This window comes from Mus musculus, chromosome 3, assembly GCF_000001635.26.
Source record: "Mus musculus strain C57BL/6J chromosome 3, GRCm38.p6 C57BL/6J".
Lineage (NCBI taxonomy): Eukaryota > Metazoa > Chordata > Mammalia > Rodentia > Muridae > Mus > Mus musculus.
This window is the reverse complement of record NC_000069.6, coordinates 114,170,228-114,196,482: the sequence shown is the minus strand read 5'-3', so window position 1 is coordinate 114,196,482 and position 26,255 is coordinate 114,170,228. Positions and strand designations below refer to the sequence as shown.

At 35.5% G+C, this 26,255-nt stretch overlaps 1 protein-coding gene across 5 annotated transcripts in view; it reads right to left on the bottom strand.

The window, feature by feature from the left end:
• Positions 1–26,255, bottom strand: part of Col11a1 (collagen, type XI, alpha 1) — a 190,278-nt gene that overhangs the window by 24,274 nt on the left and 139,749 nt on the right. For all 5 annotated transcript variants that reach the window (XM_006500969.1, XM_006500971.1, XM_006500970.1 and 2 more), the window contains 11 exons: positions 23,080–23,133; positions 15,088–15,141; positions 13,817–13,870; positions 11,572–11,625; positions 10,880–10,987; positions 10,548–10,601; positions 9,902–9,955; positions 8,732–8,785; positions 2,542–2,595; positions 2,303–2,410; positions 1,700–1,753 (listed from right to left, as the gene is read on the bottom strand). In XM_006500969.1, the coding sequence (XP_006501032.1) occupies positions 1,700–1,753; positions 2,303–2,410; positions 2,542–2,595; positions 8,732–8,785; positions 9,902–9,955; positions 10,548–10,601; positions 10,880–10,987; positions 11,572–11,625; positions 13,817–13,870; positions 15,088–15,141; positions 23,080–23,133 (702 nt within the window). The remainder of the gene's footprint in view (positions 1–1,699; positions 1,754–2,302; positions 2,411–2,541; positions 2,596–8,731; positions 8,786–9,901; positions 9,956–10,547; positions 10,602–10,879; positions 10,988–11,571; positions 11,626–13,816; positions 13,871–15,087; positions 15,142–23,079; positions 23,134–26,255) is intronic.

The following is a 26,255-nucleotide window of genomic DNA, read 5'->3' as shown; positions in this document are numbered from 1 at the left end:
GCTTACAACTGCAATTTTCTAAATAGAATTTGAATTGTTCAGCTTTCTTATACTCAACATTTGCTTAAGCATTAGAAATACAAATTTTGCAGACTTTAATCAGCTGGTATGTCTGATGGTTTTATTTTTAACATTAGCTAAAGGAAATCTCTAATAACTGTCTTCTATTTCATCTGTCGAAAGGTCAGAATACTTATTGGAAAATATAACATAAAAAGAAAAAAAATAACCCTGGTAAATTTTAGGGAGATACTTAGGGAAAACATTTTGCTACCAGACTCAGAATCTGTAGTTAGGCGTTCACTACATCAAAGGGAAATATTTTCTAAATACTAGTGCAGACCTGGAACTGACTCAAATTCACCCAGGGCTCAATTTTTATGATAATGAGAGTAGATAAATAGTAATGTCCTGCTTCAGGTCAATTAAAGATCTGACACCATTTATCCAGTTACCAACACATGCAGCCAGCAAGTTTTGTCTTTTTACCCTTCTCCCCATTCCTTCTATGTTGCTAAAAATTTACATCATATTCCTCAAACTAGCCATCAAGGTCTATTTGCTTATTGCCCACTTTCTCCTGAGGCTAACTGCCAAGATCCAGCTATCAAACCATTAAAGTTCAGCATCAAAAGCTCCTTGTATTTACCTTAATTAACATGCCCAATCAAAATTAAACGCCTCACTCTAATACAGGAATTCTTTTCCCTTGCATGTTCCTGTCATTTGCCTAAGAACCAATCTGTCTCCTCTCTATCCAGAGGCAGCCTTTGTTTCTCCAGGGCAAGTACCTCTTCTCCCTCTGCTTTGCACCTTTTCTCTTCTTCATGTGTCCTCTGTCTCCTGTCTTTGTCTCTTATGCCCTGCCCTGTAGTTCTGAGACTAATAAATCGCCTCTGTGATGGGAACTTGGTCTTGGTGTGTCCTGGGCTGTCTATATTTTGGATAAGAGAAATGTAAAGAAAGTTCATATTATTTTAATAAAGGATGTGGTCATTTAAAGTAAATTACACCGTACTCCTTCATTGCTATGAGCATTCTTTACTTTTTGGGTTCATCCCTTAGACATAGTTATGTAAAATCAATTTATCACATTGAATCAACTTGTAAAGCAAAGTGACCTGGTAAACAATGATTTTAAAGGATGTGTTTGCAGTCTCACTTCATGCCCATTATTACCAAGAGAGACTTTGGATCCTAAGATGTTGGCTAGCCAGTGCTTTGTTGCATTTATCAAGCATGCTGTTTGAATGTAGAGGTCATTGTAGTGTCTGCCTTCAACATAAAAACAATAACATGCTTTTATAGAGCATAATATAATGTGTCCTATTTATTTTATAAAGAGAAACCATCTACTTGGGCAACTGCCAAATTCATGTGCCAACATGTCCAGGAAGCAAAATTTAATTACATGAATTTTGTAGAACTGTCTGCACTGAGAAAATGACGAGCTGTATCATTAGTAGCACTTTATTCTGAGTGGAAAAGATATTTTTCATCTAAAGTGTATGAAAAAGAAATATTCTCTGGGCCAACTGGCAATCTTTCCATGTTATTATCAGGACTACTTTTCTCCTTGAATGTCTAATAGTTTTTCTGAAAAGAACAAACCACTTTATAAGATAAACACTCACAAATTCTAGCTTACAAAGGTATTTTTTGAGGGTTCTTTATAAATAATGAAAAAGCTGTTACCTACCAGAGGACCAGGAGGTCCATCTTGGCCAGCAGCACCTGGGAGACCTTGTTCTCCCTACACAAAAGAAAATGAAACTTTGTTTGCCAAACAAAACAATAACTCTTACTTTTAAATGTCGGACATTTAGAAAAACTTAGCATCTGTAAATTTTACTACCTTAAAACATATAAATAGTCTAAGTTTTCTAAAAATTTTATTCTGTGAACCTGTGTACGCATATACAGTTATGTGTCCATGCACATATATTTATATAAGCATATGTACATCTATATATATATTCTGAAATATGTCTGAAAACTTTCATTGCTGTCATATTAGGACCTAGTTTTCTCTTCTGTATTAATAAATGAGAAATTTCCCACAAAATTATAAAACAAATTATAAATTGTAAAATTTATAAAATTTTGTAAATAAAATAAATGAGATATTTTAAATAATTATTAACTTGTTTAAAGTAAGTTACTTAATAAGTTTAATAGAAATAATTGGATTCCATAGAGAAAATTACAGGCTATGAAGCAACAACCTTATAGGCATTTTAACTCATAGGTTTTAAAACTTAAGGTTATTTTCATAGGAGTCCCTTTTAGCAGAAATGCTCACCACAGGACCAGGGATGCCTCGAAGACCTTCTGGACCAGGCTTTCCAGAAGGTCCCTGAGGTCCGACAGGGCCAGTTTTCCCAGGAGGTCCTTCAGCACCAGCTTCTCCCTGTTTGAAAAGGAAACACAACACATGGGCACATTTTTAAGAATAATGCTCATAATATCACTTAATGTGTTGAAACACATGCCTTTGGTGCATGCATAAACTGCCTAGCGCATCTCCGTCACATGTTTTACCTTAGCACCTTTTTCTCCTTGCCTTCCTTCTGAACCTGAAGCTCCAGGCGGACCCTGTAAACATAAAATTGTAGTTAAATATGTACCACCTTAAAAGCAACGCTGTTGAGGAGCACTATTGAAATTTGGGAACTGTACTTTCATATTATCTTTCTGTTTAAAATATTGCTGACGTTGAACATTAAATTCATGTTAAAAACTCCCGTTTAGATAGTTTAAGATAAATCACCAACTATGTAAGCTGAAGATCACTACATAACATTGATGTAGACAGTAAAAAGACAGCTCTCTAAAAAGTGCTGCTGAATAGCTGGGCGTTGTGATGAATGATTTTGAAGCCACCACGCAGGAAGCAGCAGCAGGTGGATCACTGTGAGTTTGAAGCCAGTTCCATCAGCACTGTGAGCTCCAGGATAGCCAGAACTACAGAGTGAAATCAAGTTTCACAATGATGATGAATAAAAAAACGTAGTATGAGTGTAAATGCTAAGGGTTATTTGTCATTTAAAATTACTTGGAGTTCCTGGAATATATCAAACAATATTTACAGCTTTAACTTTAGAAATACTTCAGAAGTGGCTCATTATATGTACAGCAAAATACTCATCCAATCTAGGATTGTGCACCAGCTAGAAAAACACCACAATCATAAAGGCCAACAGAGGAATTTCATTCTTATGGAAAGATTTAATTCATAAACACATAAGATTAAAATAATGTCATTTTCACAATGGTAGGATTAGAGACAAAAAGATTATGCTCAAAATGTCACAGAAAAGTGTATGTAAAGAACACTGAATAATGATCTCTAAGTAATTTCCCCAGTTCCTCTTGCTTTCCATCCGTTCAACTTTCTCGATGCTCGTACTTAAAATTACTAAGTGAGGCGACTGGAGAGATGGCTTAATGGTGAGTGCTGACTGCTCTTTTTGTGGTCCCGAGTTCAATTCTCAGCAGCTACATGCTGGCTCCCAACCATCTGTAATGGGATCCCATGCCCTCTTCTGGTGTATCTGAAGACAGCTACCGTGTACTCATATACATACAATAAATAAATAATTCTTAAAAATTATCAACTGAGATTAGATATTGAGGTGAAACAGAGTAGATGCATTGGTCATATTCAGTGAGATGTGAGATAATATTTGTTTCAGATGTTTCAGTATTCTACTTTGATTACGGTTATTTTTTCCATGTTCTTTCCATACCATAATTATCAAATGAAATAAATGGCAATTGCTTCATCAAACTCAAGTTCTGAGAACTCATTTTACATGTAAGAGTCAATGAAGGCATCTTTGGCCATTTCTTTTTTCAGTATAACTACTCTAAGCTCACTCATTACACATACAATCATGCAGTTAGAGTGGACATTCAAGGTGCCTCAAATCAAAAGATGAGTATATAGTCTATGCACTGCTCCTTAAGAAGAGAGCAATGTGCTGAATCACAATAGGTAATTCAAATGCATGTCCTTGATGCACTCGCATGATTTATTCTTTGAGAGGGAGAAGCAGATCCTGAAGAACAGGTTGCAGTACAAGTGTTTATTCAGCAGAATCTGTATGCAGCACACGCTTAACGTTTCCTACTATTACCATGTTGAACAAGAAATTCTCTTGTTGTACTAGTCAATGGAATGTATGTTTTAAGATATCTGAATGAGTATTATTTTGAAAGTAGCAATAGTAAAATTTACTGGAATAACAGTCCGCTCTCTCTTTCTCTTGATTTTTCTTTCTCTTTCCCTTCTTCCAAGGCTCTCCCCTTCACCATCCTTCTTCATGATCATTATATTATGGTTTGTGCTTATGATGCAAAGGTAATGTGATAAGAAGTCCTTTATTTAGTATAGACTGTTTATGTCAAATGACTCAACCTGCACCACTATGAACTAAATGCATTTTTTCCTTAGAAGTCACCCAGTCTTTATATTCTGAAATGGCAGCACAAACAGATATACTCAGGTCCCATTGAGAATTCAGTTTTAGTTATTTTTCATGTTTACATAAAAGAAAGTTGTTACGTGTATCACTGAAAGTTTCTATCACTACATTCCCCAAATCAGAAGAAATAGGCACCATGTAATTTCTTTTCCACTACTGTTTAGGATATGATCTTGCAACTCGTTCATTCTGCAACTCACATCTCAACATACATAAGTATATCTTGTGATCCAAAATATATTGTGCATGATGAATATAAATACAAAAGGACATGAAAACCATGAGGAGTGTACAGAAATTTAATACAAAGACAGACATGAAGGTTTATTAAAATCAGTACAGGTAAAAAGTATGAAAATGAGGGCAGTTATATAGTATATATTTGATCTATTTTAGGGGAAAGAAAGACTTTCAGAGGATTTAATGTCAGATCTGAGTCCTACAGTGTAGGTAGATGAGAGATTATCTATGATAAGCACTTTACTTTCTGATCATTCTTGTAGAAGCAAAAATCCATAGATGGAATGGATTGGCATGAAATTTTTCAGTGGCTCAGAAGTAGGTCATGTTCATGTACAAAGTGGTTGTACTTGGGTATGTATATATATCATGGATCTTGAAAATTAAATAATAAGGAACAAAACCATAGACTGAGAGGGGTATTGACTAAATAGTATTAAAATTACCTATGCTGAATTGAATGTGAAATTAGCTATCTCCGTAAATATTTATACAAATATTAAGCAAGTGAAGTGTCTTAGTTTTACATTAAAAATCGAAACTTGTCTATGAACTAAATACTATAATTTAGAGTATCTAAAGTTAAAAGTAAAACAAATAATTTTTTAGAACATTTAGTATTATTTCTGAATATTTATACTTAAATGTGTGTATTTAGGTGTTTGTGTGTATATCTGTATGTGCCTATGATATGTAAGCACAGGTACCCAATCAAAGCAAGAAGATCTCCTGGAACTGGAGTTACTGTCACTTCACAGTTGAAGACTATGCATAGGACTCAGGGCTTTAGGTCTTTAGAAAATCAGTAGTCCTTTTAACTATTGGGCCATTTCCCTAGCCACTTTAATATTATTTTTGAGCTGTGCATTTCTGAGGACATGCATGATCTGTAGTGGTGCCAATTTAAACTGGACAGGGACTTTGCACACATAATGTAATGTTAATTGGATGTATACCTTACTTTAGTATTGCCATGTATTATCTACTTACATATATAGGAATTTTTAAGAACATTTCTAAAAGCAAATGTCTTTATTTTAAATTTGAATTATCAGTATATATTCCCAATTCATCCACCCATATATGTAAAGGGCATTGAGACCTTTGACTGTTGATAAGGAAGATTATCTGACCATAATCTGAGAGTCTAGTTATTCAAAGCCATTTGTAACCTATTCTACTCTAATTTTACTACAGCATCAGTAATAATAAAGTAATAATAAGTTCTTGAATTTATAATAAGAACAGATTCACATCTTTTTTTGTGATAGATTAAACTACAGATTCCAGAGCAGAATGACTGTTGAATATATACATCCAAGAAATGAAAGCATCAAAAATCAAAACTAATAAACTTGACAGAAAGTGAAGGTAATAAACTTAATAGAAAAAAAAGATAAAAACTGCAACAAAGAAAATTATCGAAGAAGTAAAAATCTAAAGTGAAAATATACATTGAAGGATATCTATCAAGATATCAACAATGTACTCCATATAACTACAGCTCCCAGTTGTCAATACAGTATTGACCATAAAGAACAAGCCTACTTTCAAGTTGAAACACAGAGTCACAGAAAAAAACATAGCATGGGGAATACAAACAACAACAACAAAACAGACAGAATAGTGGAAAAATTGGAGATCTCAGAAAGAAACCACACATCTACAGATAACCATTGTTAGACAAAGGGTAAGAAATCAGGCATTTTAGAAAGAATAGCCTCTCTCAAACAGTAGTAAAAAGGATATTGAGTACTGGTCCTTAAGTATTGTTCTTTATAAAAATTATCTCTGGCCCAATTACAGACCATACTGTAAAACCAAGCATATGGAACTACTTGAAGAAAGCATAGTGGGAACACTATTAGACATCTGCATAAACAATAATTTTTTTGATGCTTTCCAAAACACAGGAAAGCAGAAGTAGACAAATGGCATAATGTCAAATAAAAAGGCTTCTACGGAGAACGAAAATCAATAGGTGGGGGAAAAATTCTGCTAACTATTTAACAAAAGATTAAAGTGCAGAACATAAAAGGAACTGGATAGATCAGTAGCAACAACTACCAAATGAGGGCTCTGATTAAAAATGGGCCACTGATCTGATTGGACATTTGTCAAAAGAAGTGAAAACAAACAACAGATACTTTAGAAATGCTCACAAGGTAATGACTATTATCAAAACCACAAAGGTTGAAGAGAGAAAGCAAAGGCTACTGCCATACACCATCCCAGTAGTTAAGAACAGTACATCTACAAGGAAAACAGTGTGGAGGTTCCTCAAAAGGAGGAAAAGTGGATCTAACATATGGTCTTCCTCTCCCATTATTGATTATATTTCCAGAGGGAATTAAATGCACCAGGCAAAGAGCTCCTAGTACTCTTATTCTCATTGCTGCCCCAGTAATGACTGCTAAGAAATGGAATCAACAGACTAGTGTTTACAGAGATGTGGCAATTATATCTAATGGGATATTAGTCAGCCACAAATAAAGGTGAAATCCTGTCATTTGTGAGAGATTGAATGCAATCAGAGGACATTATGTCATATGAAATAAGGCAGACATGGACACTAGAAGAAAAGTGTTCCCTGTCCTCACTTATATGTAAAAGATAATATAGGCTAGTTATTCCTCAGGAGAGTGGAGGGACAAGGATAAAACATTGCTAGTTAACAGATGAAAAGACACAGCTATGATAAAAACCTGTGTTTTAGACCTCACTATACTTATGGAATGACAACAATTCATAATAATCTAACATATCATCTATGAATCATGACCTTCAAGCATAAGAAATATGAAGAGAGGGAAAGGTCATTAACCTGTTTTATCAATGTGTATTATAGATATACATTAAAATATCAAACTCCTGTCCATTAATACACAAAATTATTATTTCTAATTTAAGTAAAATCTTCAAATCTCTATGGTTCTTCTATAGAATCGAATCTGTCAGAATCTGTTTTGTTTTTTGGTTTTTTTTTATATATATTTTACTTCATTTATTTATTTAGTATTGTGTGCATGTCTACCAAGGTATATGGAGGTCAAAGGAAAACTACATAAGTCAATTCTCTCCTTTTGGTATATGGACCTAGAGAACTGGGCATAGGACTCAGCCTTTCTGGCAATCACCCTTACCCACTGAGACATCTCACTTGACCAACAACAGTTACTGTGACCATCACAACTAAATTGATACTATCTTTTTTTTTTTAATAAAAACTCTGCTTCATTATAAATCTTGTTTCCAAATATGGTGGTTTGAATATTCTTGGCTGATGGGAAGGAGCACAATTAGGAGGTATGGCCTTATTGAAGGAGGCATAGCCTTATTAGAGGATGTATGTCACTGTGGAGGTTGGGCTCTGAGGTCTCATATGCTCAAGTGTGGCCAGTGATCCAGATCTTCCTCCTGGCTGCCTGCAGGAGATAATCTCCTCCTGGCTGCTTTCAGAGCAAGATGTAGAACTTTCAGCAACTTCAGCAAGCACTGCCACACTTCCTGCCATGATGATAATGGACTGAACCTCTGAAACTGTAAGCTAGTCTCAATAAAATGGTTGCCTTTATAAGACTGGCCTTGGCCATGGTGTCTCTGCACATCAGTAAGACACCAAATCCATGAAATTTGACAACATAAAACAATCTACAATATACATGCAAGTCTGTGCTCCATCTACTGATAAGTATTCATACTTTCACAATGTGTGTACTAAGCTTTGGACATTTCACCCCTTGGAGAACACTATGGATTAAAATTGTTTAAAAGCAGATAATATTGTTCAAAGAAACAGGTTACTCCCAGTTGAGGAGTTGTTTGATTCATTTCAGCTATGACAGTAAAGTGGTTAAAGTGTATTCTGAGGTAGTGATGATTCTGACACACTGAGGAATGTGGTTATTTTTCAGCCTCCTTGGAAGCTGCCTACATTTTGCATGGGTAACACCAATCTAAACATATAGTGCATAATTCAAATGAATGAAAACAAAAAATCTTACTCTCTTCCCAGGAGGACCTGGAGGGCCAGCTTCACCAGATGGACCAGGGGGACCCTAGAAATGTAAAAATACACTGTTTAGTAAGTTAGGTATTTTTCATAACCAACATAATTCCTCCCTATACGAACTGAAACTGACTCTTGTCTCCTGTACACACATCAATCATTGCTAAAATATTTGTCTACCACTCAGATACATGAATTGCCTCTAGATATTCATAGAGTGAGCTGGTATGTTTATTCAGCAAACTTCTTCATGGATACAAGAAAGTGGCTTAAATTTCCTTTCAAAAGTGGTAATACGTATTTAGCAAACACCTAACAGACACAGGTACAGGTTTTATATTGCAAGCAGTGAGTATATCTGCCTATTACCTCTAAATTTCTCATGCAATCTCAGCATTTTTAATGCTACTGGGAAGAGGAATTATGAGGAATATGTACATAAGTCTACCTTAGACCCCTGACACCTAAGAAAGAGATCCTTGAAAGAAATGAAGCTGTATTAAAACCTATTAAAGTTTATGTCCTTCATATTTTCTTTGCCTTCCTAAGTAACCCACCTGGCTAAACACTCTGTGTCATTCCAAAAAATTAAAATCTCTATATGATACTTTCATTTAGTGTCTTGGCTAAAATAGCCTCAGCAAGCTATTAGGCTGTCTTTCCTTTATACTGCTTGTTTATATTTTAAAAAGTACTTTTATAAGTAAGTGAGAGTGGTTATGTCTTTGTCTCTTTTGCCTGCTTTTGGGACCCTTGCGTGTCCTTTCACTGGTCTGCCTCATCCAGCCTTGATGTGAGGGTTTGTATATGGTCTTACTGTGTCTTGTTGTGTTATATTTGGCTGTTGTTCTTGGAAGGCCTGTTCTTTTCTGGGAGAAGAGGGGCCAATGGGGAGGGGGCAACTAGGAAGAGTTGAGGCGAAGCTGCAGCCTAGATATATTGGATAGCAGAATAGTAGATAAAAGTTTTATAAAATAATCCCTAAGTAAAAGAATTTGACATAGTAGTTCATAAATCTATAATGGCATATTTTGGGAATGCATACACAACATATAAAATGAGATGATTCATCCAAACAAATTTAACTAAACTTGATCTCTTTGAATCACCTTTTAAAAAAATGTATGGGCTACCCAAGATTTGAAAAAGGTAAGGTCTTGCTTACTGGTTGTCCTGGATCTCCATCTTCACCCTTGTCACCTCCAACACCATCTTGCCCCTGTAATGGACAGTGAAAATTAACCCAAATATTTCTTGTTATAATTTATTATTGTAAAGACACAACACTTGTACAGACTGTCTTGGTAGACTGTTGAAATAAACTGTGATCACATGGACAAACAATATTATAACACATATTTTTTTAGATTATGGTGCTCCTTGCTCTTTCCATATCAATTGATTGTAAAGTTCTCTTTTGATATAAGGAATGTTTGAAGACACAGTTAGTGTAGATCCCCAGTGCTTCCTTTCATCAGGAACAGACATGAAACAATTCCAGGTAGGATTTACATAGTAAACAAGATTAGGAAATAAAAGTTTTGAACTTTGTAAATAGAAGTATAGATGCTCCTTCTGTATTCTAAAAAAGTCTCAATAGTTGTCCAAATGAAGAGGAGAGTCATATAACCAAGGTGCAAGAGTCATCAGTTAAATAGATATTGTCATCAATGCAATCACTGTTTTCTTCATTTGGCATTCTGACTGTAGTTCACTTTTAATATATTTTTTAAAAAAAAAAAAACAAATGTTGCTTAAGACTGAGGGAACAGCCCCACCCAAGCATCCTTTTATTCCTACATGACACTTACTGCAGGACCAGGTTCTCCAGGTGGACCAGGATCTCCAGGAAACCCAACGGGTCCCTAGAGAGATGAAAAAAAGGAAAATAAACAGATTAAAAAGGAAGGATCATCATGTTGTATTTTTATTTTTAACAGCTTAAAGTTATCTCAAAGGCTGGTTAGATATGTGCTCCAGATAGAAGAATAAATGAACAAAACAGAAACTGAAATTAATGTACGTGAAAATATAAAATGACATAATGACATAGGTTTCACAAGAACCCCACATTTCTAGTCTATCTGTGAAAAGCTAAGCAATGAGTCAGATACAAATTTCACTTTAAAGAAGACAAACTCACCGGGTTCCCCTTGGGCCCATCATCACCTGGTGGCCCCTTAATACCAGCAGGACCTGCAGCACCAGGGGGCCCAGCTTCTCCTTTCTCTCCTCTCTCTCCTTTGAGACCCTTCAGAACACAAACAAAAGAAAGAGTTACTTTACAAGCTCTGATTCAAGGTTGTCACATTAGTACTGTGGGCTGGAATGTGCTCTGGTACTGGAGTCTATATTCTGCATTGCAAAACATCTATCAGGAACTGAACTATAGGAGCTACAGGTCAGTAGTTATGAACCCTGTACATTAGAGAGTAAGAATACTTCCAGATTGCAAAGGGAATGTAGTATTTTTATAGCAGCTTAATTTAAGTTAGAATAATCGATTTTAATTAATACAGGTTTATTTAATGTAGCAAGGTTTGTTGGTTTTTATTATGGACAATCCACCAAACACAATGTATGTAATGAACACGTTATAGTTTTAATGACTTCACTCATGCAAATGCAGTCTTTCAAAATTCATATACTAATTAAAGTATCTGGATGATTTTCGGTTACGAAACATATTGTCTTTGAGTTATGTTCATATTTATTGGGGTGGAAAAGAGAGTAAAAAAATAGTGTTACAATTCAAGTTCAATGTTCAAACACACTAAAAAGAATTCCTAAAGGTTTAATGAAGCTGAATATTGCTTTTAGTATTAAAGGACTTACACCAGAGCCAGCTTCCCCAGGGGGCCCTGGGTTCCCTGCTTCTCCAGGTTCACCCTACAAAGAAAATATCACATGAGGATTAAAACACAAAAATGGTGTTTTCTATCTGCAATAATACCTTTAATGGCCATCCTATTTTAGACTACCCACTATATTTATGTATGGCTTAAAACACATTGAAACGCTAACAAGGGGAAGGAGAACTAGGATTACTAATCTCAGTAATTCAAGTGAGGAAACAGATTAAATGCTGATGTGGTTTTGATAGATTCAGTCAAGCACATGAACCCATATCACCACCAAGCAATAACAAAAATCGGAACATCTTCCAAGAGTTTGCATTTGTGTGGCATCAAAACCATATTATAATCAGGACCATTGATGCAAAATTCCAAGTTGATTTTTACTAAACTATAAATTCACTCTCTTGATAACAAAATACGTTGGCATATATTGATGATCCTGTAGAAGGAACTTAGTGGAAATCAGTGGGAGACACAGTGCAAGTAATCAAAATTCCTGAATTTGAGTGTTTAAATATTATAAATTTGATAGCTTTTATGATCTCACTTTAATTGAGATGACAATTTTCCAAGTCATGTAACCAATAAAGAATGACTTTTAAAAAACGTGATTTATATTTAAATAAAGATATCGTGAATGCTATCCAGTTACAATTATGTAAAAAGAACAATTTCCCAGGAAATTGTTTTAACAAACACTACATTCATTACAGTGGTTTGAGACTTCCCACAAACTCCAAATATCTTGGAAAAGGTGCCTATTTTATGAGTTTTAGAGAAGATATGTAAACATTAAAAAGTGCTTAGAACTTTCTCTTAGCATTAACACTCTTCAGGACAGAGGTGAAGCACAATGAATTGTTGAGTGAAACTACAGAATATTCCTAACTCTGTGGGCAGCTTCAGAGCCCTTAGGACATGTTCTCAAAAAAGAAGGCATAGGGGTAAAGCTTGGGTAATTTTTCCAACAGTGGTGTCTTGGATCCTGGCTTGACATGCATTTTATGCTAGAACAATTAGACGTGATGAGGCTTTTTCTTCTGATAATTGCATCCGTCTCAACATACAGCTTTAACTTTGAGATTATGAACAAAGCTCCTAAAAACAATTGTCAAAGAAATTGCCTTTTTTACCCATGAAGAATTAGAAAGTGTAATTTGTTTCTAATTTAGTAATTAATGAGCTATTTGAATAGTGAGTCATATGCAGTTAATTATAAATACAAGAGACAGAATGTGAAGCAGAAGTAAATACCAATATAAAGCAGTCTAATCTCATTACACTGCTTTTTGAAGAGTTAACTCATTTAATGAAAACAAATGAACTTAACTATAAAGTAAAATGTGTCAAGAAAGAATTTAAAGCAAATAAAATAATCATGTGTCAAGGTTGTCGTAAAAAAACACCACAGCTAAAATATTTTACATAGTTTTTCCTGTATAATATTTTTATGGAATGAATCATTTTTTGTTCTTTCAAAACTGGCAAAAAAATTCTGAAATGAAGCAAATATCAATGATAATTTTCTTTGAAATTCTATTAAGATGTGAGAATGAATATATAAATAAGAAATCAAAGAATCATTCTAACATTTTCTTTTAAAAGGAAGAACAGATTTTTAAGATGAAATGTTTACCAGAAAAAGGAGCTATTCTGAACACAGATGCTGTGGCACATGCCAACTGCTTTGAAAAGTGCAAGAGACAGGCTGAAGTGTTAGCAATGAAAAGGTGACAAAAATCAGTGATTAATTGTTTTCTGATGTGAAAGACTCCTTTTTTCCCCAGTTCAGTTGGAGAGAAGTATTTCCTCTGCTTTAAGTCCCAAGTGTCACTAATGAAAGACACTGTAGTCTCCTCAGACATTCAGAGGTTGAAATGGAGATTGGCTTTGTCACTTTCTAATGAAGAAACAGTCACCAAATCACTGTAATTAACCAGGCCTCAGCTTTCCAGTCCACAAAAGCAGATAATGATAACTCCGATACAGCACTGAAACAGGAAACAATCCACACCCGGTATTCATGGCTGCCACAGGTGTCAATACAAAACACACAAAAGCAGCACTTAATTTCAATCTGTGAAGGTTCTAGAATAAATAATTCTGAATACGTATACATATGTACAACACTTAGCACCAAACTCATGTTAGGAGCCTACAAAATGCATCCCACAATTGTCAAAACTGTTTACTTCTGGCTGGTTTGGCCAGCATGTCCCTACCTTGTCTCCCACAACACCAACTGAACCAATGGAGCCTGGGGGTCCTTGTGGTCCCTGCAGTGTAGAAAAAGAAATAGAGTTATACTGTTAATGAAATGCTCAGCCCAGAAACATGTGTCTTGAGCTTTCCAAGAAAGCATTATGTTCAGGGATCCTGAGTAAGTCCAGGGACGGAAAAAAAGTAACAATTTCTTCAGTTGCCACATTTACTAACAGCAAACAATTAACTATATTACATCTGCTTCCAACTTCAGGTAGATTCTCTCATGTTTTCAGTAGATGAACCAACAATTCCAATGTCTGTGCCCATACAAAAATAAGGAGTTTTGTGGTATGCTTTTATATTGAATCAATTGCATGATTCCATGTAAGGATGACTTAATTCATGGGAGAAACAAACCCTTTATGAATTGTTAAGCAATAAATATCTTCAAGGTAATAGAAGCCACACATGTTTTTCCAGTTTACCAGCTACTGATCTCTTTCATTAGTTCTGATCTGATAAAATTAAAGGCAGGCATAAAAAATCATATGCAAAAGAATGTGGAGAGCAGGTGGCTTCATTTGTAAGACATGAAGTCAGAAGTAGCTCACACAGGCCTAGAAATCTAGTGAAGGTAATTCCGGCATGGGGACACTATTACATTTCCAAATTCTATAATGTTTCTTCAGAATGCTGGATTTGTTTTTCACAGAGACGTCCTCTTTAAAGGTCTAAGAAAAACTGCTTCCTTTTGATGAGAGTATTCACAGATGCACATATTTCCCTAAATGCTTTATAGACTGAAAATGCACGAGGCGAAGCTTGATGGATAGGCTTTTATGTGGATGCATATGTAACAGGTCTTCAGAGTACACACCTACACTGGTACATCCAAAGCCAACTGCCATCCTTGCACATCATTGCCAGAGAAAAAGCTTGAACTGAAGACTTCAATAAACGTTTGCAGAATATTTATCATATCACAGATGCAAGTATACTCTTCTGAACATGTTTTATCATTAAACAAATAACATTTTCACCAGTAAGTATATACTTAGTGTGAACTGGGAATCTATTTTATATTAGTGGTGACACGTTCATGGGAAAAGTCATTTGTTTCTTTCTATTATGGAGTAGCACAAGTGGAAAAGTGTTGAGTTCTTGTCCACTTCTAAGAATAAACCATGATGTGATTATCTCCATTGGATCTTATAAACCATTTTCCAGACTACAATGCAGGCATAGAGTGTCCTTCAGAATTAACTAGCATATAGTTCACAGTGCTTACATCAGCTCCATTGGGACCTTGAGGGCCTCGTGGGCCAGGAGGACCTGGTGGACCCTAGAAAAGACAATAACAAAGTTTGACGTGATCACATACAGATGCAGTTAACATTTTTAAATTTTGAGACAACTAAGTTAGGCTTGTGTTTATAAAGTCACAGTCATGGGAGCACATCAGGGTTATCAACATGCTAGATGAAGATAATATTACACTAGCAAATGACCCTTTACACAGTGACAGGGGATTAGTACTCAGAAAAATAAACAGAATGAACAGGAGAACAACCCAGGAAGTAAAAATTATTCACAATATACATAATGATGTTTTATGTAATAATATTCAAGAGCATAAAACAAACATATAGTTGGAACAAAAACAACAACAAACAAACAAAAACAGTACAGGACCAGTTTTAGAATTAGGAAATTGAATTAAAGGACCCTGTTTGTAATTTGTGTCTACACTATTGTGTGTATGGATTCTTAGGTTTGACTATCGAAAATTGAAAGTAATTATTGGATTCAGTTTTCAAAATCAACCATCTACGTTCTGGATATATACTGAAATTATCCCAACAAACACATTTGTTAAATTGCTGGGTAATCTCCCTTATACCTTGGTGGCAATTAAGACTGTTCAAAGTAAAATAAATAAATTAAGCAATATGATGTAATATTAAAGAAAATAGACAGTTGTGAATACCCAGTTATTACAATTAAAAAATACATTAAATCTCATACAAAAATCGAAGCCTTTTCTAATGTGACCTATTATCATATGCTTAAGGAGAATGCATGAGCAACTCATGGAACCATGCATACCACTAGACCTAAGAACAAGACTCCAATGTGTCCTCTGCTGCTCTGGAGTATGGCCTAGTCAGTAATGTGTACAGTATACTCCTTGCAGTTACATTTGCTGATGATAGGAATAATTTTTAAAGTTTTCTCAACAATAAACCTGAGTATTGCTATTAAAGTAAATAAGAAAGAAATAACAACGATGAAAACTTCAAAATATAACCCCCATGCCCAGGCATAGTTGGGCAACACAAAACAAATGCAAATGCATTCTTGTAATTATTTTTTTGGCCTCATTTTGGTTTATTTGTGTGATTCTTTTCTTTTTGTCTTATTGGTCTTTTCTTTGTATATTTTAGTTTCTGATTTTTGTGGGACCTTAGAAGTTTTTTGCAGTTTATTATTGTTTGTTTGCTTTTTAAAAAGAGTGGGAGAAACTATGAAGTAAGTGGGTGGGGAGGAGCTGGAGGAAAGGGAAAAACATGTTCAGAATACAGTGTATAAAAACCTTCAGTAAAACATAAAAATGTGAAAATGTGAAGTAAATTGAAACTGTCATCAATGTTGGATGGATAAGAATTAATAAATATATTTATCCAATATCATCCAGTTTCATATACTTTGAAAAATTATTTCCTTGAAATGTATACTTGAAAGATTAGGTTGATGTCATGAAGTAAAGAATTCTAGTAATAAATTCAAATTTTTGTTATAATATTCTAGTTAATAATATATTTCTCAATAACTCTAGAATTTATTACAAAATATAATAAATTTTAATCTCCTTCCATAGTTAGTGATTCTAGAAATCCTACATGAATGCTACATATTCTTTACATATTCCACACCAGCATCCAAAGAAATAAACTCACAAAACACTGGTATGGCACTGTATCACATAAGTTATTTGGACTCATTAAATATGTGAACCACTTAATGTCATGTATGCATACAACATTATTCTAAAGTTGATGAAGCAAAATGACTTATATATTTGAAATAGTATTGGCATTTACTTATTATTGATGAAGCAATAATACAAACCTTGGAATTTAAGAGGGAAAGTAGCACAATATTAACAAAAGTTAAAAGGATCAAATTGTAATGAAGAAATGTGCATTCAGAGCAGTTGTCTTAAGACCTCTCAGGAGATCTACTGCAGCCAGGACAACAGATCAGCAGCTTTTCTGTTCATGTGAAGAGCCCCCAGTTAGAAGGCTGCACAGGAAGTTGGATATAGCAAGGGATACAGGCCTACCAGGAGACCTGAAACAATACAGGGACAGAAATGGCAGACTCCATACAGTCACTCAGATCAACAAACACCAGGGATATCCAGATGGTGAAAGGCAAGCACAAGACCATAAGCAACAGAAGCCAAAATACTTGGGCATTATCAGAATCTAGTTCTACCACCACAGCAAGCCTTGAATACATCAATACACCTGAAAAGCGAGAATCTATCCTAAAATCCTATCTCATGAAGATAATAGAGTCCTTTAAAGAGGATATCAATAACTCACTAAAAGAAATACAGGAAAACACAGGTAAACAGGTGAAGGAATTGAAAAACATGATCTAAGATTTAAAAGTAGAAGTAGAAACAATAAAGAAAACACAAAGAAAGGAGGCAAACCTGGAAATAGAAAACCTAGGAAAGAGGTCAGGAATTACAGATGAAAGTATGACCAACAGAATACAAGAGATAGAAGAGAGAATCTCAGGTTTAGAAGATACAGTAGGTAGAAATTGACACAACTCTCAAGAAAAATTCAAAACATTAAAAAAAAAATCCTAACCAAAAGCATCCAGGAAATTCAGCACACAATGAAAAGATAAAATCTAAGAACAATCAGAATAGAGGAGAAAGAAGATTCCTAGCTCAAAAGACCTGAAAATGTCTTCAACAAATCAGAGAAGAAAACTTCCCCAACCTAAAGAAAGAGATGGACGTAAAGGTGCAAGAAGCCTATAGAACACCAAAAAAAAAAAAAAAAAAAAAAAAAAAAGGGATCAAAAAAGAACATCTTCTTGTCACATAATTATCAAAACACAAAATACACAGAGCAAAGAAAGGATATTAAAAGTGGCAAGGGAAAAAGGCCAAGTAACATACAAAGGTAGACCTATCAGAGTTACACCAGACTTCTCAACAGCCAGAAAGCCTGGTCAGTTGAAATGCAGACTCTAAGAAAACACAAATGCCAGTCCAGGCTACTATATCCAGCAAAACTCTTAATCAACATATGTGGAAAAGCCAAAATATTCCAGGATAAAACCAAATTCAAACAGTATCTATCTACGAACACAGCCCTACAGAGGATCCTTGATGGAAAAATCCAACATAAGGAAGATACCTGCACCAAAGAATGGACAAGATATTAAGCATCTCACAACAAAGTCAAAAGCAGAAAGCCACAAACACATAAAGCCACCTACAAAAACAAACATATCAGGAACCAACAGTCATCTCTCTTTAATTTCTCTAAATATTAATGGCTTCAACTCACGTATAAAAGACATAAGCTAACAGTCTGGATATGCAAGCAAGATCCAGCATTTTGCTGCATACAAGAAACACACCTCAAGAACAAAAACAAGCACTATCACAAATTAAAAGGATGTAAAAAGGTCTTCCAAGCAAATGGTCCCAGAAAACAAGCAGGAGTTGCCATCTTAATATCCAATAAAATAGACTTTCAACCAAAAGTTATCAAGCGTTATGAAGAAGGACACTTCATATTGATCAAGGGCAAAAAGCAACAAGGGAAAGTCTCAAATCTGAACATCTATGCCCCACATGCAAGACCACCCAAATTCATAAAAGAAACTTTACTAAAACTCAAAACACAATTGAACCCCACACAATAATAATGGGAGATTTCAACACCCCACTCTCAGTAATGGACAGGTCATTGAAACAGAAACTAATCAGAGACATAGTAAATTAAGAAAGGTTATGAACCAAATGGATTTAACAGATAACCACAGAACATTTCTCCCTAAAACAAAAGAAGACACCTTATCTGCACCTCATCATACCTTCTTCCAAAATCAACCATATAATGGTCACAAAACAATCCTTAACAGATACAAGAAAATTGAAATAATACCATGCATCCTATCAGATCACCATGGCCTAAGGCTGGTCAACAAAATTAGCAAAAAAACTCAGAAATCCCACATACATGAGGAAACTTAACAATTCTGTAGTCAATGACAACTTTGTCAGGGAAAAAAATTTAAAAAAGAAATTAAATACTTCCTGGAATTTAATGAAAATATTGACACTTCATACCCAAACTTATGGGACACAATGAAAGCAATGCTAAGAGGAAAGTTCATAGCACTAAGAGTCCTGGTAAAGAAACTGTAGAGATTTTACACTAACAAACTTAACAGCACACCTGAGAGCTCTAGAACAAAAAGAGGCAAACTCACCCAAGAGGAATAGAAGGCAGGAAATATTCAAACTCAGGGACAAAATAAACCAAATAGAAACAAAACAAAAATCAAAAAATACAAAGCAAACAAACAAACAATTCAAAGAATCAACAAAACCAGAAGCTGGTTCTTTGAGAGAATCAACAAGATTCTACCAGACTATCAAAGAAGATCTGATACCAATTTTCTTCAAACTATTCCATAAAATAGAAACATAAGGAATGCTACCTAACTCATTCTATGAAGCCACAATTACTCTGATACCTAAAGCATACTAGGACCCAACCAAAAAAGAGAACTTCAGACCAAACTCACTTACAAATATTGATGCAAAAATACTCAATAAAATTCTTGTAAACTGAATCTAAGAACACATTAAAACCATCATTCACCATGATCAAGTAGGCTTCATACCAGGGATGCAAGGTTGTTTTAATACATGAAAATTCATTAACCTAATTCACTATATAAACAAACTGAAAGAAAAAAATCACATGGTCATCTCCTTACATGCAGAAAAAGCATTTGACAAAATACAACAGCCCTTCATGTTAAGTATTGGAGAGATCAGGAATTCAAGGCCAATACCTAAACATAAAAAAAGCAATTTACTACAAACCAACAGCCAATATCAAATTAAATGAGACAACTTGAAGCAATCCCACTGCAGTCTGGGACAACACAAGGATTCCCACTCTCCCCATATCTATTCAATATAGTACTCGAAGTGTTAGCTAGAACAATAAGATGAGAGAGAGAGAGAGAGAGAGAGAGAGAGAGAGAGAGAGAGAGAGAGATCAGTAGATACAAATTGTAAAGAAAAAATAATGAAAGCACCACTATTGTAGATGACATGATAGTATACATAAGGGTCCCCCAAAGTTCTACCAGATAATTTCTCCACCTGATAAACAACTGTCAAGTCTCTCAAGTAAGAAATCAAATAAGATCTCAGAAAATGAAGATATCTCTCATGCTCATGGATTGGCAGAATTAACATAGTAAAAATGACCATCCTACCAAAGGCAATCTATAGATTCATTGCAATCCCCATCAAAGTCCCAACACAAGTCTTCAGAGACATGGAAAGAGCAATTCTCAAATTCATCTGAAAGGGCAAAAACAAAACAATACAACAAAACAAACAAACCAGCAAAGCGAAAACAATTCTTAACAATAAAAGAACAGCTGAGGCAATCACTATCCCTGACTTCAAGCGTTACTACAGAGCAATAGTGATAAAAACTGCATGGTACTGGTACAGAGACAGACATGTTGATCAATGGATTAGAATTAAAGACCCAGAAATAAAACCACACACTTATGGTCAATTGATCTGTAACAAAGACTCCAAAAATATACAATGGAAAAGAGAAAGCATCTCCAATAAATGGTGCTGGTCTTACTGACTGTCTGTATGTAGAAGAATGAAAATAGACCCATATTTGTTACCTTGCACAAAGCTCAATTCCAAGAGGATCAAGGACCTCAACATAAAACCAAATATACAATATAATAGAAGAGAAAATGGAAAAGAGCCTTGAACTCATTGTCACACAGGGAGAGTTCCTAAACAGAATTCCAATGGCTAAGACTCTAAGATCAAGAATTGATAAATTCGACCTCATGAAACTGCAAAGCTTCTGTAAGGCAAAGGATATAGTCAATGAGACAAATCAGCAACCTGCAGATTGGGAAAAAAATCTTCACTAACCCCACATCTGATAAAAGGCTAATACCCAAAATAAAGAACTCAAGAAGTTAATCACCAAAAAACCAAACAATTCAATAAAAAAAAATGGGGTATAGAACTAAATCGATAATTCACAACTGAAGAATCTCGAGTGGCTGAGAAGCACCTAAAGAAATGTTCAAAGTCCTTAGTGATCAGAGAAATGCAAATCAAAATAACCCTGAGATTCCATCTTACACCAATCAGAATGGCTAAGATCAAAACCTCAGGTGACAACAAATATTGGAGAGGATGTAGAGAAAGAAGAACACCCCTGTATTGGAGGTGGAATTGAAAAGTGGTACAACTACTCTGGAAATCAATCTGGAAGTTCCTCAGAAAATTGGAAATAGGTTTACCTAAAGACCCAGCAATACCACTCTTTGCAATATACCCAAAAGATGCTTCACCATGCCACTGGGGCACATGTACCACTGTGTTCATAGCACCCTAAATTGTGAAAGCCAGAATCTGGAAACAACCGTGATGTCCCATGACAGAAGAATAGATACAGAAAATGTGATTCATTTACACAATGGACTGCTACTCAGCTATTAAGAATGAAGACATCCTGACTTTTGCAGATAAATGGATGGAACTAGAAAATACCATCCTGAGTGAAGTAACTCAGACCCAAAAGGATATGCATAGTATGTACTCACTAATAAGTGGCTATAAGTCCAAAAAAATTTTTTTCCAGAAAACCCAAGATACAGTCCACAGAACTCATAAGGTCAACAAGCTGAAGTGTCCAAGTAAGGATACCTCAGTCCCATTAGGAAGAGAGAAGAAAGCAATCACAAGTAGGGAAGGAGTGAGGGAGGGACCTGGGAGCAAAAGTGTATGACAACGGGAGAATGGGGGGAGAAAGGGGAACCTGATTTGGTATTAAGAGAGGAAAAAAGACTGAAGCCCTGAGGGACAGCAGAAAGAATGGAAACAGGCAACCTTAGGAAATAGGAGGTTTGGAGGACCCTCCAGAATGCACCAGAGACCTGGGATGTAAGAGACTCTCAGGAATCAAATGGAGGGACCTTAGATGAAATGCTCAAAAGAAAGGAGAGAGAACTTATAGAGCCCACTTCCAGCAGGAGGACAGGGCATCAAGTGAGCCATGGAGTTGCCATCCCACAGTCACATCTCTGACCCATAATTGTTCCTGTCTGAAAGAACTGTATGGATGGAAATGGAGAGGAGCCTGAGGAAAAGAAGGTCCAGAGACCTTGGGAAAGGACCCAGCTCAAAGGGACCCAGCTCAAAGAGAGGTCCCAAGGCCTCACACGATTACTGAGGCTATGGAGTGCTCACAAAAAAGAAACTACATGAACACACTCTGGAAAACCCAACAAGCAGCTGAAAGAGTCAGATGCAGATTATTTGCACCCAACCAATGAACAGAAGCAGCTGAACCCTATTGTTGAATTTCAGAAGGCTGAAAGAAGCCGAGGAGAAGGGCAATCTTGTAGGAGGACAAGCAGTCTCAATTAATCTGGACCCCCAAGATCTCTCTAACACTGGACTATCAAACAAACAGCATACACCAGCTGATGTAGGGCCCCCAACACACATACAGTAGAGGACTTCTGGGTCTGTGTTCATTCAGAGATGATACACCTTAACCCTCAAGAGACTGGAGGCCCCAGGGAGTTTAGATATCAGGTGGGGTCTGGGTGGGGCATCCAGGTGGAGACAGGGGATGACAAGGGGAAGGATATATGGGATGTCAGCAGTCAGAGAGTGAATGGGGGGAAGGCAGGATGTAATATGGAGTGTAAAAAATAAATTAATTTTAAAAAAAGATGGTAAGAAATAGGTCATGGACATGAGCTTGGTATGTCATAAGACAAACCTTCCAATACTGCTGAATGGATTAATCAACTAAATAAAACCCCTTTAGCAAAAAAAAGAAAAAAGAAAAGAAAAGAAATAAAAATAAATAAATAAATAAATAAATAAATAAATAAATGTGTACTGTGGGCAGGCACAGCATCACTGAAACCCTGGAGAATACAAACCTACCATGGGGCCAACGTCTCCATTTTCGCCCTTTTCACCTGGTGGGCCTGGCAACCCCTACAAAAACATAATTAAAAACCAGTTATCCATGTACTTTTTAAAAGATAAATTTGAATGATGGAGAGAGGATGTCTAAGATGTGCAAGTGCTTGCTGACATATGTGAGGACCTGGGTTTGCATCCTCAGAACCTATGTAACATCAGACACATCTGTAATCTTGAGATCTGTACAGAGATGGAAGGCAAAGACAGGACTATGCTTTGTGGCTTGTTGGCCTATTAGGCAGTAGCAACACAGCAGCAAACATTAGATAGCATCTCAAACCATGAAAGGCAAGACCAAACCAATAGCTACCTCCAACCTACACTCATGCACCAAGAGTCATACTCATTTTTGCTCAGATATACACAGACTCACCACAAAGACAAAAACAGAAACAAAGAGATGCTTTTAGCTAAGTTATAATAACAGTACGTAAATATAAAGTTAAATAAATATGGGGAAATTAAGTTCCAGAAACAAACAGACATTAAACTACTTATATTCAACTTTTTCCTACATTCTGTAGGATCTATGTCAATATTTAAAAGTACAATCCATGATTTCTACAATATACATTAATTTAAATTTTTGAGTTTTATAAAAATAAATAAATATAAATTTTGATCTTACAAACAGCTATCCCTTTATTCTGTTTTTATCTGGAGTAGACTTCTTACACTTTCATATTTTATATTTTATACAATCGCAGGCCATTTTCAAAAGCCCTAATGAAGTTACACTTCAGTTAAGTAATAGTTTGGCAAAATTATATTCCACTATATTTCCAAGATCATAAGTATATTCTGAGTCTCAGCTTCAAATTTTAAAAACACACAAGCTATGAAACCAATTATATTTTCCGTGTCTCTCTTTTCCCCAATATCTCTCTTTTGTAATAACAAAACTGTAGTCAATGGACATTAGAAACCCAATGTTAGAGAAAACTCAGGCGGAGACAGGCACAAGGCCCTGGAGTTCAACCTGCCTACATCTCCATGAGGAAAACTGCATTTCTACTCCATCTCCTGACATCCTCCAAACAGATCTGTGTGTATTTACTCGTTCTGGCCATAGAATTATTTTCGATTCTTTCTTCATAAAATGAAATTCACAATATACTTTGAAGCAATATTTTTTATTTTATTTTTTATTAGGTATTTATTTCATTTGCATTTCCAATGCTATCCCAAAAGTTCCCCACATGCTCCCCCACTCACCCACTCCCACTTCTTGGCCCTGGCGTTCCCCTGTACTGAGGCACATAAAGTTTGCACAACCAATGGGCCTCTCTTTCCACTGATGGCTGACTAGGCCATCTTCTGATACATATGCAGCTAGAGACATGAGCTCTGGGGAGTAGTGGGTAGTTCATATTGTTGTTCCACCTATAGGGTTGCAGATCCCTTTAGCTCCTTGGTTACTTTCTCTAGCTCCTCCACTGGGGGGGGGGGGCTGTGATCCATCCAATAGCTGACTGTGAGCATCCACTTCTGTGTTTGCTAGACCCCAGCATAGTCTCACAAGAGACAGCTATATCAGGGTCCTTTCAGCAAAATCTTGCTAGTGTATGCAATGGTGTCAGCGTTTGGAAGCTTTTTGCTTAGATATTGATTTTCAAATCTCCTGTAAGTAGTGGGATTATCAAGTAAAACCTAGAGTCTCAGAAACTATTTGTTGAGTGAAAAGTGAACTAGTCCTAAGTAAAAACTAACCAAAAAAGTTACTCAATAAAAAAGATTCAACATTTGCTATGATACTAAAAAAAAAAAACCCAAAAACTTCAATTATTACAAAATTTTATGGGATATTAATGCTCTAGTGAAGAACAAAATTTGTAAAACCAATTACTGACAAATGAGCACACATAGCAGAAACTTAACTAGGAAATGTGCATGGGAATATTGTGATTCTTATTGGGCAGGAATCATACAAGTGGCTGACTTTTAATGATTTTAATAATATAATTAACTATATACATTCTATAAACTATACAAAATTAATTTTTTATTTTGAGATTATAAAATTTATATGGATTCTTTTTAATTTGATATTTTATTTATTTACTTTTGAAATGTTATCCCCTTTCCCGATCTCCCTTCTGCACAGCCCCCAACCTATCCCCCATATCCCTGCTTCTAAGAGGGTGCTCCCCCAAACCCCCTCTCACCTCCCTGCCCTGTCATTTCCTACATTGAGGCATCAAGCCTTCACAGGACCAATGACATCTCCTCTCGTTGATGTTCTAATACATCAGTAAACATGGCAACAGTGCTAAAAGCTATTATTCTAATAAAACTATTAGTTTGGAACATCAATGTAAAAGCTGCAAGTTATTCGATTAGCTCACAGCAATGCATCTGTACACCGTCTTCCCACAGTGTTCCAGTGTAAGGAGTGGAAACGGTTTCTCACAGAGCAGTGCTTATTCATTTGCCAAGATGACCTTTGATAAATTCATTCTTGTTAACTGACACTGTTCTATTCTTAGTCTAGGAAACAGTTTCTATGTTCTACTAATTGCACCTGACTCCCAGGAAAGTAATTGTTCTAGTGGACATATTTGTAAGTATTTCCAATGTGGCATACTTTTGTTTTGCAAAAAGATGCTTTAATGTCAATTTTGTCTTTTTTTTTTTCCTTTCTCAAATGTCAGCGTGATATTTAAGATATCGGCTTATACGTTTCCCAAATCGTTACTATTTTCTGATGGCAGCTTCTAGAATTTTAATTATATTTAAAAAAAAAGAAGAAGAAGAACTAATCAGATTGAGAATTAAAGGCATCACCCTACCCAAAGTTGAAATCCAAGCGCTCTAACTTCAGAAACTTTCCAGATTAGCAAGTGTGAGACTTAAGTACTTAAATATGAAATTTAACACAGATGGAGTAAACTCTTCTCTTGAGACCGTTTTCTTTAGAGTGCATTGAACTTAAACATAATTAGATCTTAAAACACTACACAAAATAATTGCATTTTCTCTTTGCCCAGGGGTTCATTTTTTTTTTTTTAGTTTTGAGTTCATATCCAGATAAACTATAGTCAATATTGAAACATAGCTTTTCTTCTATTCACAGTACAAGCATGATTTGAAATGGCCTCTTCTATTTACACATATGATCATTCCTATCAATTCAG